Source organism: Haliotis asinina, chromosome 7 (assembly GCF_037392515.1).
Source record: "Haliotis asinina isolate JCU_RB_2024 chromosome 7, JCU_Hal_asi_v2, whole genome shotgun sequence".
Classification (NCBI taxonomy): domain Eukaryota; kingdom Metazoa; phylum Mollusca; class Gastropoda; order Lepetellida; family Haliotidae; genus Haliotis; species Haliotis asinina.
In genome coordinates, this window is record NC_090286.1 from 52,891,063 (window position 1) to 52,904,435 (window position 13,373).

At 38.7% G+C, this 13,373-nt stretch overlaps 1 protein-coding gene across 1 annotated transcript; it reads left to right on the forward strand.

Moving 5' to 3' along the window:
- Window positions 1–2,075: 2,075 nt before the first annotated feature.
- On the forward strand, window positions 2,076–7,563 carry LOC137291197 (uncharacterized). Its single transcript, XM_067822488.1, has 3 exons — window positions 2,076–2,124; window positions 3,419–3,519; window positions 4,625–7,563. The coding sequence occupies exons 2-3, from the start codon at window positions 3,419–3,421 to the stop codon at window positions 5,910–5,912; spliced, it is 1,389 nt and encodes a 462-aa protein (XP_067678589.1). The 5' UTR covers window positions 2,076–2,124; the 3' UTR covers window positions 5,913–7,563.
- The last annotated feature ends 5,810 nt before the right edge of the window (window positions 7,564–13,373 follow it).

Here is a 13,373-nt window from a genome sequence, read left to right on the forward strand (position 1 = left end):
ATGAACTGTCTACCAGTCATCAGCTATCAACGCCGATCCACAAACTCTGATATGGATAACTTCTTTGAGAGGCATTTTAGAAGTTCTATGGATAGTCAGCTTCTTTCTTCCAATGAGTGCAACGTTTCGGTGTGTCACTTGCTTGAAAACGGTGTTAGTACCTACCTATTGTGGTCTTGAAGGTTTTTGAAAAGATTCAGTTTACGTTCAGCAAGCATAAGATCCTCCCACTCATTCGTGTATTTTAAGTCAACACCAGATTCTATTAAAGCATAATGATAACACTTGGCTCCCTTATTAACAGACATCAGTTTTCGATTAACTGTATCAACTTTAACTAAGTTTGATAACGTTTAGTAGCCATTTTAAGACCATTATAATGGAGAAAATTTATGCCAAGTTCAAAAGTGTTCTGAAATTTCTCGAGATTACGATATGTTCCTTCTACATTGGATGGCAGAGCGCTTTGATAAGATATTATAATCGGAGGCGGAACTATTTCAAGCTTCTAAAACCGAAGACGTCAGTTCTCAGAATATACTCAACACCAAAAGAAACGCAAGAAGGAATGTGTCATGAAACGTAAGTCATTATATGTCATATGATCAACGGCAAATATATTTACAGTTTACACCTTATTCCCCGTAATTATACAATAACACGCATCAAAACGCACCTTGCCCTAATTTCCCTTGAAAAGGTGTAAAAGTTACGACGTCTAATTGGGCCATCAGTTTATGACTAAGCTTGGAATCGATAAGCATGACTTAGTAGTAACCGTTTTGTTACAAACATTTGTTTACTGAATGTCATTTAAATAATAAAGTTCAGTTTGACTGTTATTACAACACGTAGTTCATAACAAAATGTCTGACATGAAATTCTAATAGTTTGCCATACGTCCCGGGCAGTTTATTAAACATTTTCATTCAGTAAGCACGTTACTTTCACTTCTCCAGATTTTTGAGGAAAACGTTTGGAACTGAGCATCCTCCTGAAGAGGAGAACAAAGCAATACAACTGACATTTTCGCTCACGTTGGCAATGTTTGGCTTTCGCACTACCAGTAGCTAAGGGCAGAGTGTTTACCTTTTACGTAATATAGGATCTGTTTCAGCAGATGATTGCAATTTTAATTCATATATGTTTTCACATTTTGTGGAATACCAAAACAGGAGTACTTGAAAATCCTATCCTACCCTACCCCCCCCCCCCACACACACACACACTCAGACACCCCTAAAAATGGCACACACACACACACACACACACACGCACGCACGCACTGAAAAAACGCAAACAAAAAAAAGCAAAAAACAACAAAACACAAAACACATATAAACAAACAATAAATAAATAAAAATAAAAAACAAAAAAAACAAAACATATTTATCTTCATGGCTTTCATCTCACCCATGAGAGGTTACTCAAATGCAGGAGTAGTTTCTCTCAATTCAGTTCATAAAAAAAACAAAAAAAAAACAAAACAAAACAGGAATTATGTCCAGTGAATGCAGTGTACAGACCAGCCTTGTATTGTAAACTTTGCCAGACATAATGATGAGGTGCATTTGCAACGGGAAGACTTCTGTGGATGAATAACTTAAATATTAGTTAACCATCATTTTAGTGTTAGCAGCTACACCGAGACGTCGCATGTATTAATAGTAACGAAATTGTATTTGCATAGAACTCTCCCCTATCTTCCTCACACCAACTTCTAAATGCAAAGAAATTGAAGAGGTATTTAATTTTCTGTCTGTTTTCCGTTACGAAGTACGAAGTTAGAGAGTATACATAATAATTCGCGTGGTATTGATTGTGGTTTTGGATATGAAAATACACAAAGAGAAAGCCTTCCACTAGTGTTGTGAGAAAATATCGACATTACGTCGTAACATTTCCTTCTTCATTCTAACATATTTGTGAGTTTTCAGAAATCCTTGGTGACAATTACCTTGATCCAAGTGCCCAGGAAGATAATCTTTACACAAACACGGAAGAAGAAACGCTTATTTCACCAGTCCCGACGTCACAGAAACAAATGGCGGAAATAATTCACTTAATATCTTCTGTATCACTTGCCATCATCGGGGAGTTGGGAATCAGGTGGCTCTGAAAATAGTAAGTACATTTTTCTTTCATATACTTTTTTAAACACTAATTTATATGATTACTGTATTATTCTACTCCTTATAATGCGTTTGCAATTTCAGAATACTGTAAACGAACACCCTCGTAACAAACCAGCAGACATAACATAAGTGTTGTTTATCTGTTAGTCGAAATACATGTAACAACTACTGTTATTTCCAACTTAGATTAGTTGCCCTTGGCTTGTTATTTATAACCATCCTCATCTTGTGTTATGTACCTTAATCACATGAAACAAAGCTCGCTATGGTTCTGCCAGATGAAAACTTTCTTAAGACGTCTAGATTACAATTATATTATTAACATTCATTGTTGGGAACGTAGGACATGAAGCAGGTTTTAGACGGTTAGTTGCAATAATAATATTTTAGCCATTGTTGGGGAGGGACGGGAGTTAGGGAAATAAAGTACTTTCACTATTAATTTCCCTCGAACACGTGGCCATATTCATCGTTTTGAATGATATATTCCATATTTAACCTGTTCAGAGTAAATGAATTTAGTTTTACCCCATTTTCAGCAATATTCCAACAAGAAATGGGCTGTTTAGAGCAACTTTTACAGTTGCGCTCCGTTGCTCGTGTGGCCTGTGAAGCTATTTTTCCATTTAGTGACGTATATTGTCCATCACTATTGGATATATCAGGCCATGAAGTGAACTAACTGAGCCAGAGAGTCTCAACACCTGATACCGTTGTCTCCTGCTATATATCTTCTAAAATCTATTATTTACCCGCTAAACTAATATTTTGATCGTTCATACTTGTCTGTTGCACAGTAACTGGAATGCACTTTATGTGACGTTGTAAAACTGTATCACGATGGCTAAATGTCCAAATTCATCATGGCACGAATAGGTACACTAGAGGATGCAATGCTTAGGTCACTGGTTCTTGTGATTAACAGGCAGCGTGGTTTGTGTACTCCCTATGCAGCTGAGAATGAAACACTGATCCAGAGACCGGTGCGATAATGGTGTTTCACGTTGACTGGCTGGTTGTTGTTTAACACTGCATTTAGCAATATTCCAGCTATATTTCGGCGGCCTGTAAATAATCGAGTCAGATATCACGAGCATGAGCATCGATCTACTTAATTAGAAGACGTCATACATTAACGTGTCACAAAAAAAAGTCAGCGAACCTGACTAAGCGATCCAGTTAGTCGCATCTTACTACAAGGATGACATGCTGAAGATTAATTCTAACCAGGCTGTTCAACAACCAGGCCTTGTTATCATTACCATTATTCTTATTGTTATTAGATGTTTGTCTACACCTGGCTGGAAATCGTGCTGGCTGTTGCTTTCTGTGTAGTGGTCGCCTTGGTTACAGTGATTTGCATCCGCTGCCAGAGGAACACCAGGTAACGTATTCACACACATTCCTCACTACAAATACACGGGTAAGCTGCTGCATCCTGCATACGATAAAATACAACGATGATACAGGTTAAACACACCTGCAATCCTGCATGTCAACAAAACACACACGTTACAAGTAGATACAACTCTGTGAGACAAACTTTATATACACATGTGGGTAGCTGCACCTGGCTGCTCGACGTTAGACAAGCAATACCTATATATACTGAGGCAGACACACCTGTACATTCTACGTTATACAAACGTAATACATATATTATAGATTGTCTGTGTGCTCTATTTGATAACGATTGTCCAAATGGGTACATTTCTGGTGTCCAACCCCCCCGTCGTGATATTGCTGGAATATTGCTAAAAGCGGCCTACTCACTCACTCTTGTGTAGTTAACATTTTGCTACTCTGTTGAACATCGGACAACACGAAGTACTTACGCATGTCTCTTCACCTTCGACACAACAGAGTTTTACTTACATACCATTCCCGTGCAATGCAACACCAACATATCAATCATTCATATATCATTCACATCAAAAGTTTACACTCACTTCAAACATATTTTACACACACACACGCACGCACGCAAGACCGCCCGCCCGCCCGCTAGACAAAAGTCTGAAGATCCTTAGCACAGACATAATTTCTTCCATTATGTATATATCTGGGTGTGGGTGTGCGTGTGCGTGTGCATGTGCGTGTGCGTGTGCGTGTGCGTGTGCGTGTGCGTGTGCATCGAATATTTTGAAAAATCAAGTTTAGAACAGCTGACTGATAAAAGCGGCCACATTTACACTAGTGAGTCTAATCGTTGGATGGGAAGTATATGTGGGCTTGGAACTCAAGAAACACAGACTATGCTTCAAGCATGTCACCCATTTGGAAACTGAACCTAGGTGTTTTGCACAGGGACCAAAAGCGTTATGATACATTAATCCCACATACCTTAACAATTTAATGTAATTCATAGAATTTTCATGGTAGCCAAGTATATGATGTGAGTCGAAATAATTTCAGGACATACAAGTGAAATCAATACATGCCACTAAATTAAGCAATTTAGTTGTTTCAATGACATTGTGTATTTTAAGGACCCGGGTGGAAGTCAACAGTTCCGATACAGAAAAGGCCAGTATGCGGTCATCTGCTGATCCAGGTGATGAACAGCAGCAATATACGGAAGAAGCAGACGTCATCAACGAACTTCCGGTCTCAGCAGATCGGACTGAAATACATGGAAACAAAGAAACTACTCACATTAAAACTGACGAGAAGGACAACATAGGAAAACCTTTAATAAATGAGATGGACACTTCTGAACGCATGTCTAAATGGACTGACTCAGTCATATCTGATGGGGTAGAACTATTACCGCCAGTATGCGGGTCAGTTGACCAATTCAGAAAGTCTTATGCATACATCTGCACCAATCCGAGAGTAAAGCCACCCTCAGCAGCTGCTGAAGCAGGAACCGGAAGTGACAGTTTGAAGTCCGATGTCTTCTTCGATGCTGCGTCTTCTACTTCAGGTGAGTTGGGAACGTTAGAAAGGTGGATACTCGACATACAGAAGATGAGTGAAGGAGGTTCTGCAGGAACGGGAGGCAATAAAGAAATAACGAAATCATATGACGCCAGCAGCGAAGACAGCTTCACCACTGCCTTTGAATCTTCTGAAGAGATTGATGAGGGTTTGAAACCTGTTGTTGAGAAGCCATCGAGAAAACGAAGAGTGCCTAGGAAAGCAAGATCGTTTCATCTTGCCAATTCACACAAACAGAACATGCAAGAAAAGACAAAGAAAAATGCTACATGGGGTCCTGGCAAACGAATTCAAGAAGGTGCTCCTTGTAGTTCCTCATCTGGAAGTTCACCTGATCTCGAAGCGGAAGCCTCGTATGAGACCGAACATGATCCATCCACAGACTATGATCCTATCTACAAAAACTTTTCTGGAACTATATCTGAAGCACGTCTTCGGGATGCTTATGCAAATTACCCCGAAGAAACAGAACCGCTCACAGAGACCGAGAGTCTTCAAAAGAGGAAAGATACGTCAACCCCTTTTGTTAGCAACTTAGTACTAAGACATGGTATATTTGTGAGATCCGGATCAAGTTCAAGTAGTGGCATATCGCCACCTCCTAGATCAGATCCAATTCCAGACGTTCTGATGAGGGAATCTGGAATCGATGGTGCCAGGAGAAAGCCCCCAATGAAACCTGCAAGACACTTGTCACACAATATACCTCTTCAAGAAGCTCCAGCCCCCAGACGTTGCAGTCTCCCCGTAAATCCCCGATCATGTAATATCCCTCCCCCTAAGCCTTGTTCAAACGAAGTACAGTATGTAAACTTCAGGGGTAGTCTAAGGAGGTAGGAACTTCCTAAGGGTTTTGTTAATGGAAACTGTAATGGTTTTTGCAGTCTGCTGTGGTGTACGCTTATCAAATTAACAGATTCACGATAACATTGTTATACCATCGTCTGTGATAATGTATACTACAGAATGCTATGCTTAACGATCAGTTTCTAGTCAGTTTCTAGTCTGGCTACAGATATTTAAGTGAGTGCTGACCGACAGTAGAATTTGAATGACTTGAATCACTCAGTGCAGCCCCAACTAATGATTCCCCTCAATGCATACACAAGCTTCCGTATCGAGTCCGGGTACTCAGTAAACCGTGAGTCGATGTTTGATCGGGTGATCAGGCTCAGTGTTCGATTGTGTATTTTTGGTCTCAGACGGAGTGGAATTTTATGGATCACCAGATTATCTCTCCCAGATTCGATCACGCCGCTGAAATGTAGCTGGAATATTGCTGGACGTGACGTTTGTCACCCACACATTCACGCGTTTGCGCACGCACTACACGCACATGCACACGCTCATGCACATGAAAGTTTATTATCATGAACCAAAATCCAGATAGACCTGCACAGAAGAAGAAAGGATGGAATTTATGTGTGCTTTCGACTGAAGTAAGTATTCACAGCTAATCCATGACATTGTTGTACCAATACAGATACGGGGAGACTGCGCTCCAAAGGAAGCCTGTTATGGGAAGAGTGCCTCAACCAGTAGGATGACTAGCCCAGCGAAGTGTAATTACCAAATTCGGCAGTTGATGCCATAGGATACGAAAACAATGTATGCATCAACAGTTGACATAACCTAACGCCTTGTAGAATTACTCTTCGGCTACAGTAGGATTTTCTAGTACGGCGATTGTGTTTGAGATGTTAATGAAAACCATGTGAGCAATCTCGTAACATGGTCTGTAGAAATTCTTATGTACAATCCTCCGTCAGACGTGGAGGGGACTTTGACATGCTGACAAGAGCCATGGTTGAACCTACACGGACATTCGACACATAAGAATAACTTCCTTGTTCCTTGTTCGAACCATTTAGTAATACTTGTATCACAGTGTATGCCTGTTTTAACTGAAAGTACACAAAACTTTTGATAGGATGTGTCATTTTGCCGGAACATCGCTGTTTCACTTGATTATTTATACGCCGCCGTGATGTACCTGGACGTCCGCCGACTTGTCCGATGTTCATAATTCACTCTTAATGTTTACTGCTTCATGAAAATAAGTACATAATAAACAAATTGCTCCGTGTCAGGTAACCGTGTCCACAGTAGATGACTCATCGTAACCGGGCACGAAAAAACAATGTCCGAGTAATAAATGTCAGCATTATACATGCAAGTGTTTGACCTTCGTACCATAGGCTTCCTATGAACAGCATTATGTTTGATTTGTATGAGATGTGATGAATTACTGATTCAACATGCAGTTTTATTACGCGCCACCTACGCTTACAATCACATCTACGTCGGGAGTGCAATGGAGCTTCCCTTAAATATACTTGGATGCTGCAATCGAGCTTTGTATCACCAAATCAACATCGAGCCTCTAAAACCCGAATTACTTACTTTACACATGCACCATTCACATTCATTGTGTAGACTTGTATTTTAGACATTTTGAAATGAATAAAGTCTCCATTTCCGATTAAAACAAGCTGTTCTGTGTTTTAATGTGCATCATGTGTTAAATGATCTCTCAAACACCACGTCTTCCCATATGGTCCTCATATAAATTAGAATATTCGGCCTAATTTGTGCTGTTGTGCAGACAGGAATGGTGAGGTGAGGTGAGGTGAGGTGAGGTGAGGTGAGGTGAGGTGAGGTGAGGTGAGGTGAGGTGAGGTGAGGTGAGGTGAGGTGAGGTGAGGTGAGGTGAAATGGGGTTTGGGGTTGGGGAGAGAGGGGCTAAAAGTTTTGTCATTTTGTCATGTTGAATGGGACAGAACAAAATGTTTTGTTATGATGTAGGTACCTGAAGCAAAGTGTTGTGACGAGTTATTGAGTAGGAATCAGTATATTAGATTATTCAGTATATTATTCAGTAGGAATTATGTCCCATACATGCGTACATCCTCTTTATTTATCAGATAATACAAGTTGTTCACTGGTCACGAGGGGGCATGGATTGATGTAGCACACGAGCGTAAACAAACATCGAGGGTACGTTCATACTTACGATATTTGGGGCTGTGTTATATTAACACCGCACTAAGCCATATTCCAGCTATATGGCGGCGTTCTGTAAATAATCGAATCTGGACCAGACAATCCAGTGATCAACAGCATGCACCGCAACGCAATTGTTGCACTTCAGATAACACAAATGCCAGGCACGTATACATCAGCGGATGTCACTTGTCAATGTTACTTTGAAACATATCACCGTAACAGGTAAACATATCAGTCTTAACTCACACCACCGCCATATGACGTAAAACTGAACTCAGTTTTAATGCACACATAAACTCCCACACTCAGGTTAGAGAAAGTATGTTTGTTTTGCCTATTTGTCCCAAGACACACACTGATATATAGTCGTGTAACATAATCTTCTTGATAACAAACAGGTTGTCTTACGGACACCAACTAGGTTACAGTCCGGGAAAACCACATTTGAGAACCCGGCAAAGTCATATTTGAGAAAAACAAATGGCTTGGCTCAACCGGCAACAGATATACTTGAGTGATCGTGTGAATATGGCTCTCTCTTCAATGTCACGGGTATACTAGGGTATACATATGTTTTACATATGTTGTACATATGTCCCTTTGTGTGATCGTTACTTCCCCAAACCGCGTGTTGACGGAGTGTGTTTGTCATATGTTATCCTTATGCAGCTCTGCAACCAGTTGTTCATTCGTCCAGCATGTAGGGACTGTCAGTTAAAACCTGATAACTTAAAACCTCTTAGCAAGGATTAAACACCCAGACACAAGAGAGAAGTATCATTAGATTTCAGACTGAGGTTAACTGAAGAACATTCATGATGATATACATGCGTGCAGGTACTCTAGCATCTCCAACTGTGTTGGCGTTGGTACACCAGCATAAATTGTAATCATCCACACAGACATACAGTAAAATAGTGTTAATGAACTCAACGTATCCACTAGTTTTAGATCCTTATAACCGTAGTCCTTTGTCTATTGTTAGTGTCCGGGGCCGAAACAGAGTTCGATATATCTGTCGGTTATAAGCAAGTTCGGTTATAAGCAAGTTCGTTTTAAAAGTATCTTTCCGTAATATCACTTGCAGATCACAGCGTATACACATCTTACTATGGTTGAAAGTGGTAACATCTGTAAAACATACTGTATGTGTAAACAGTTAGAAAATATCTCAGCGTCAATGTTACATGCTGAAGGTCAAGGTCGCATACGTATGAAATATAGACCATGGACATAACACTGAAAATTTAAAGGTTGGCGTCAAGGAATGATTGGTGCAGTAGATAAAGCGTCAGCCTGAAGATCAGCGGTTCGAACCCTGGTCGCTTCATACCAAATACGTAAGTGCAATCATCTTGAACGTTGACCCTTATCTCTCCTGAACTCACCTTAGATCAAAAGGACACTCTTGTATGTTTTGCTACTAAAGGGTTTTCATTTTATATGCAGTCATAACTTGGCTGATATTAAATTACGGAACAGTGGTCCAATAAAGAAAGTAGCCTCCTCTTAAACAGTAATAACGATCTTATTGAACAGTTTGTGGAACTATGGTTGTTGATATTAACCATTTCGTGAATAATGTTCTAGATCTCTTCGCATCGTACAAAAAACTACGGTTTGGCGAATTCCAGGGGACTCGTTGCAACCGTAGTTCGTTCATCGCACTCAAATATACAGCATATAACCCGGTCCAAAAAATAATTCGTTATTAATAACGTAGTTTACTGTCTATGTTATTTGAATCAAAGACATAAAGGGATGATCTGAGTCCAAGAAATGTGCCGAGCTAGGGAGGAAACAAGTGAAAGAAACGGATCAGTCTAAGAAACAGATGATGGTCATCCTTACCAGAGACCGGAGGAGGAATTGGTGTGTGGAAGAGTTTTATCATTAATGCAGCATATTGGGAGGAAAATGGAAGAAAGGTTACAAGGAGCGCGTACATATTTACAGGTATTAAGAGCCATTTCAGTCAACGGAACTATACAAATAACGACCAATACTGTGACAAATTGTGACGACATGAAGGATTTGTTCATATAAACTTCTAGTTAATTAACCTCGAATGTGATGGATCTAGTGACACATCACGAAAAGTAAGATTAATTTGTGCTTTGTGAAAGTCATGTATTTTGCCGCAGTTTATCAATCTCAAAAAGAAAGAAAAAAAAATTACTCAAATCTTCGTCATATCCAACTATCCAGACTTTCACATAAATAAATGACATTAGTCAACATAAGATTGGAAATAGTGTACCAGTTTTACCTTCCTTGACCATTTTGCATCAGTGTAGTCACGTGTTGACGTTACTGTTTCACTGCCGGGTGCACTGGATGATGATAACGGGATGTTTAGCTTAGTCTAGCTTTCAGCACTCAGGACAGATAGGTTTTGTATGTACCTGCGAGTATTGTGCTGACGTTATTGCCTTCAAATTCTTATTTGCGAAAATAAAGGATGGGTTGTGCAAAGTGGAAACACCGTAAGGGTCAAACAACTATGATTTACAGAATAGGCATGTCGAGCTGTTAACACGTTAACAAGTAGGAAGTTATTCTACGGCAGATCTCGCACAGATTAAGTGAAAAATAACGCAACATATTTTTATCATGTCAAAAAAAACCAAACCAAACAACAATACCAGGGTAGTGTCACAGAGCTATTATGCCGATACACATGGGAAGTGAATTTAGGAAGCCTAAGTATGCATGATTATCTGTTTTCTTGAATGAAACATGTAAACATGGAGATAGAAAATTCCCTCCACCTCTTTACCTGACTGAACAGTATATATACAGATTACAGATTATCCTATCGACCATATAAAAGTACCAAGGAACGATTTTCCTTCTTCCACTGAAGACGTCAGAAAAGGCAGTCGAAGTCACAAGATCTCAGAACTGTTCTGTTAAAAAATAACTTGAACTGTTCTGTTAACCATAACATGAACTGTTTTGTTAACCGTAACTTGAACTGTTTTGTTAACCATAACTTGAACTGTTCTGTTAACCGTAACATGAACTGTTTTGTTAACCGTAACATGAACTGTTCTGTTAACCATAACTTGAACTGTTCTGTTAACCATAACATGAACTGTTTTGTTAACCGTAACTTGAACTGTTTTGTTAACCATAACTTGAACTGTTCTGTTAACCTTAACTTGAACTGTTTTGTTAACCGTAACATGAACTGTTCTGTTAACCATAACTTGAACTGTTTTGTTAACCATAACTTGAACTGTTTTGTTAACCGTAACATGAACTGTTCTGTTAACCATAACATGAACTGTTTTGTTAACCATAACTTGAACTGTTTTGTTAACCGTAACATGAACTGTTTTGTTAACCATAACTTGAACTGTTTTGTTAACCATAACTTGAACTGTTTTGTTAACCGTAACTTGAACTGTTCTGTTAACCATAACATGAACTGTTCTGTTAACCGTAACATGAACTGTTTTGTTAACCGTAACATGAACTGTTCTGTTAACCATAACTTGAACTGTTTTGTTAACCGTAACATGAACTGTTTTGTTAACCGTAACATGAACTGTTCTGTTAACCATAACTTGAACTGTTCTGTTAACCGTAACATGAACTGTTTTGTTAACCGTAACATGAACTGTTTTGTTAACCGTAACATGAACTGTTCTGTTAACCATAACTTGAACTGTTTTGTTAACCGTAACATGAACTGTTTTGTTAACCGTAACATGAACTGTTCTGTTAACCATAACTTGAACTGTTTTGTTAACCGTAACATGAACTGTTTTGTTAACCATAACTTGAACTGTTTTGTTAACCATAACTTGAACTGTTTTGTTAACCGTAACTTGAACTGTTCTGTTAACCGTAACTTGAACTGTTTTGTTAACCATAACTTGAACTGTTCTGTTAACCGTAACATGAACTGTTCTGTTAACCGTAACATGAACTGTTCTGTTAACCTTAACTTGAACTGTTCTGTTAACCGTAACATGAACTGTTCTGTTAACCTTAACATGAACTGTTTTGTTAACCATAACATGAACTGTTCTGTTAACCATAACATGAACTGTTCTGTTAACCTTAACTTGAACTGTTCTGTTAACCATAACTTGAACTGTTTTGTTAACCTTAACTTGAACTGTTCTGTTAACCGTAACATGAACTGTTCTGTTAACCGTAACATGAACTGTTTTGTTAACCATAACATGAACTGTTCTGTTAACCATAACATGAACTGTTCTGTTAACCTTAACTTGAACTGTTCTGTTTACCATAACCTGAACTGGTAACATTTTATGATATATCTGGTACTCTTGTTAAATTTTAAGAAAGTAGCATTTTATCCTCTACGATCAACTTCAGTGAATGGTCTTTATGTTATCCAATAATGTCGTGCATAATTTGTATATAATTATACAAGTATATAATTCACCATAAGTGACATGATGAAATACGAGCTGCTCCAATGATTATTAAAGTAAAAAGTGAGTGATGATATTCACTCTATGATATACATGGGAAGGAAAATGAGGCATAATTCCAGAAAGTGATGTGTGCATGTTACGAAGTAACTTGTAATAAAACGTAAATTGTAATACTTGCAACAAATTGTAATAATTGTAAAAAATTGTAATAAACACGTGAATTGTAATAGAAATTGACGTAAATTGTAATATCATTTGCGGGAAAATGTAATAAATAGATAATTGTAACAACACTTTTAATCATCCGTGGCGTGTGTTGGCTTTTTAGCCATTTGTCAATTACCTTTCTAACATTAGGTTGTATGCAGCTGACATCTACCTACCGTACAGCTATGGTAAATTGTTGTATTCTCGTGAACACTGTTCATTATGTCCTGAGATATGTGAAAAAAGTATCAATGGTGAATGGATAAAAGAACAACTCTGGCATGAGTCTGGAGGATGTCACAATACGAAAGGTGCATACTATGTAACGTACAAAGTGGAGTCAGTGACTCTATACAAAGACACTAACTGCCACAAACGACAGTGCAATCAAAACAGTAACCCCTTGACCATAACTTCCGTGAAATGTCGAAAGTTTCTCAGTCAGGCAATAACAGGCATGTGGAAGTAAACAGTTATCAAGGAATGATTGACAAAGTGATCCTTACTGAATATGCTGCTGTTAATTCTATCCCATCAGAACATATATGCTCAGCGTTTTGCATATATGTAAAATATAGCTATGTCTGCAATGTCCGATCATTTGCAATTGCCTCTGGTGTTATTGAAATATGACTTTTGTTCGGACACGTTTCAGTCACCTCTCAGTAGA

Excerpts from the sequence above, each read along its gene's own strand:
- LOC137291197 (XM_067822488.1), top strand. The coding sequence starts at position 3,419 with ATGTTTGTCTACACCTGGCTGGAAATCGTGCTGGCTGTTGCTTTCTGT. Across the intron at positions 3,520-4,624 it reads CGCTGCCAGAGGAACACCAG|GACCCGGGTGGAAGTCAACA; the intron begins GTAACGTATTCA and ends GTGTATTTTAAG.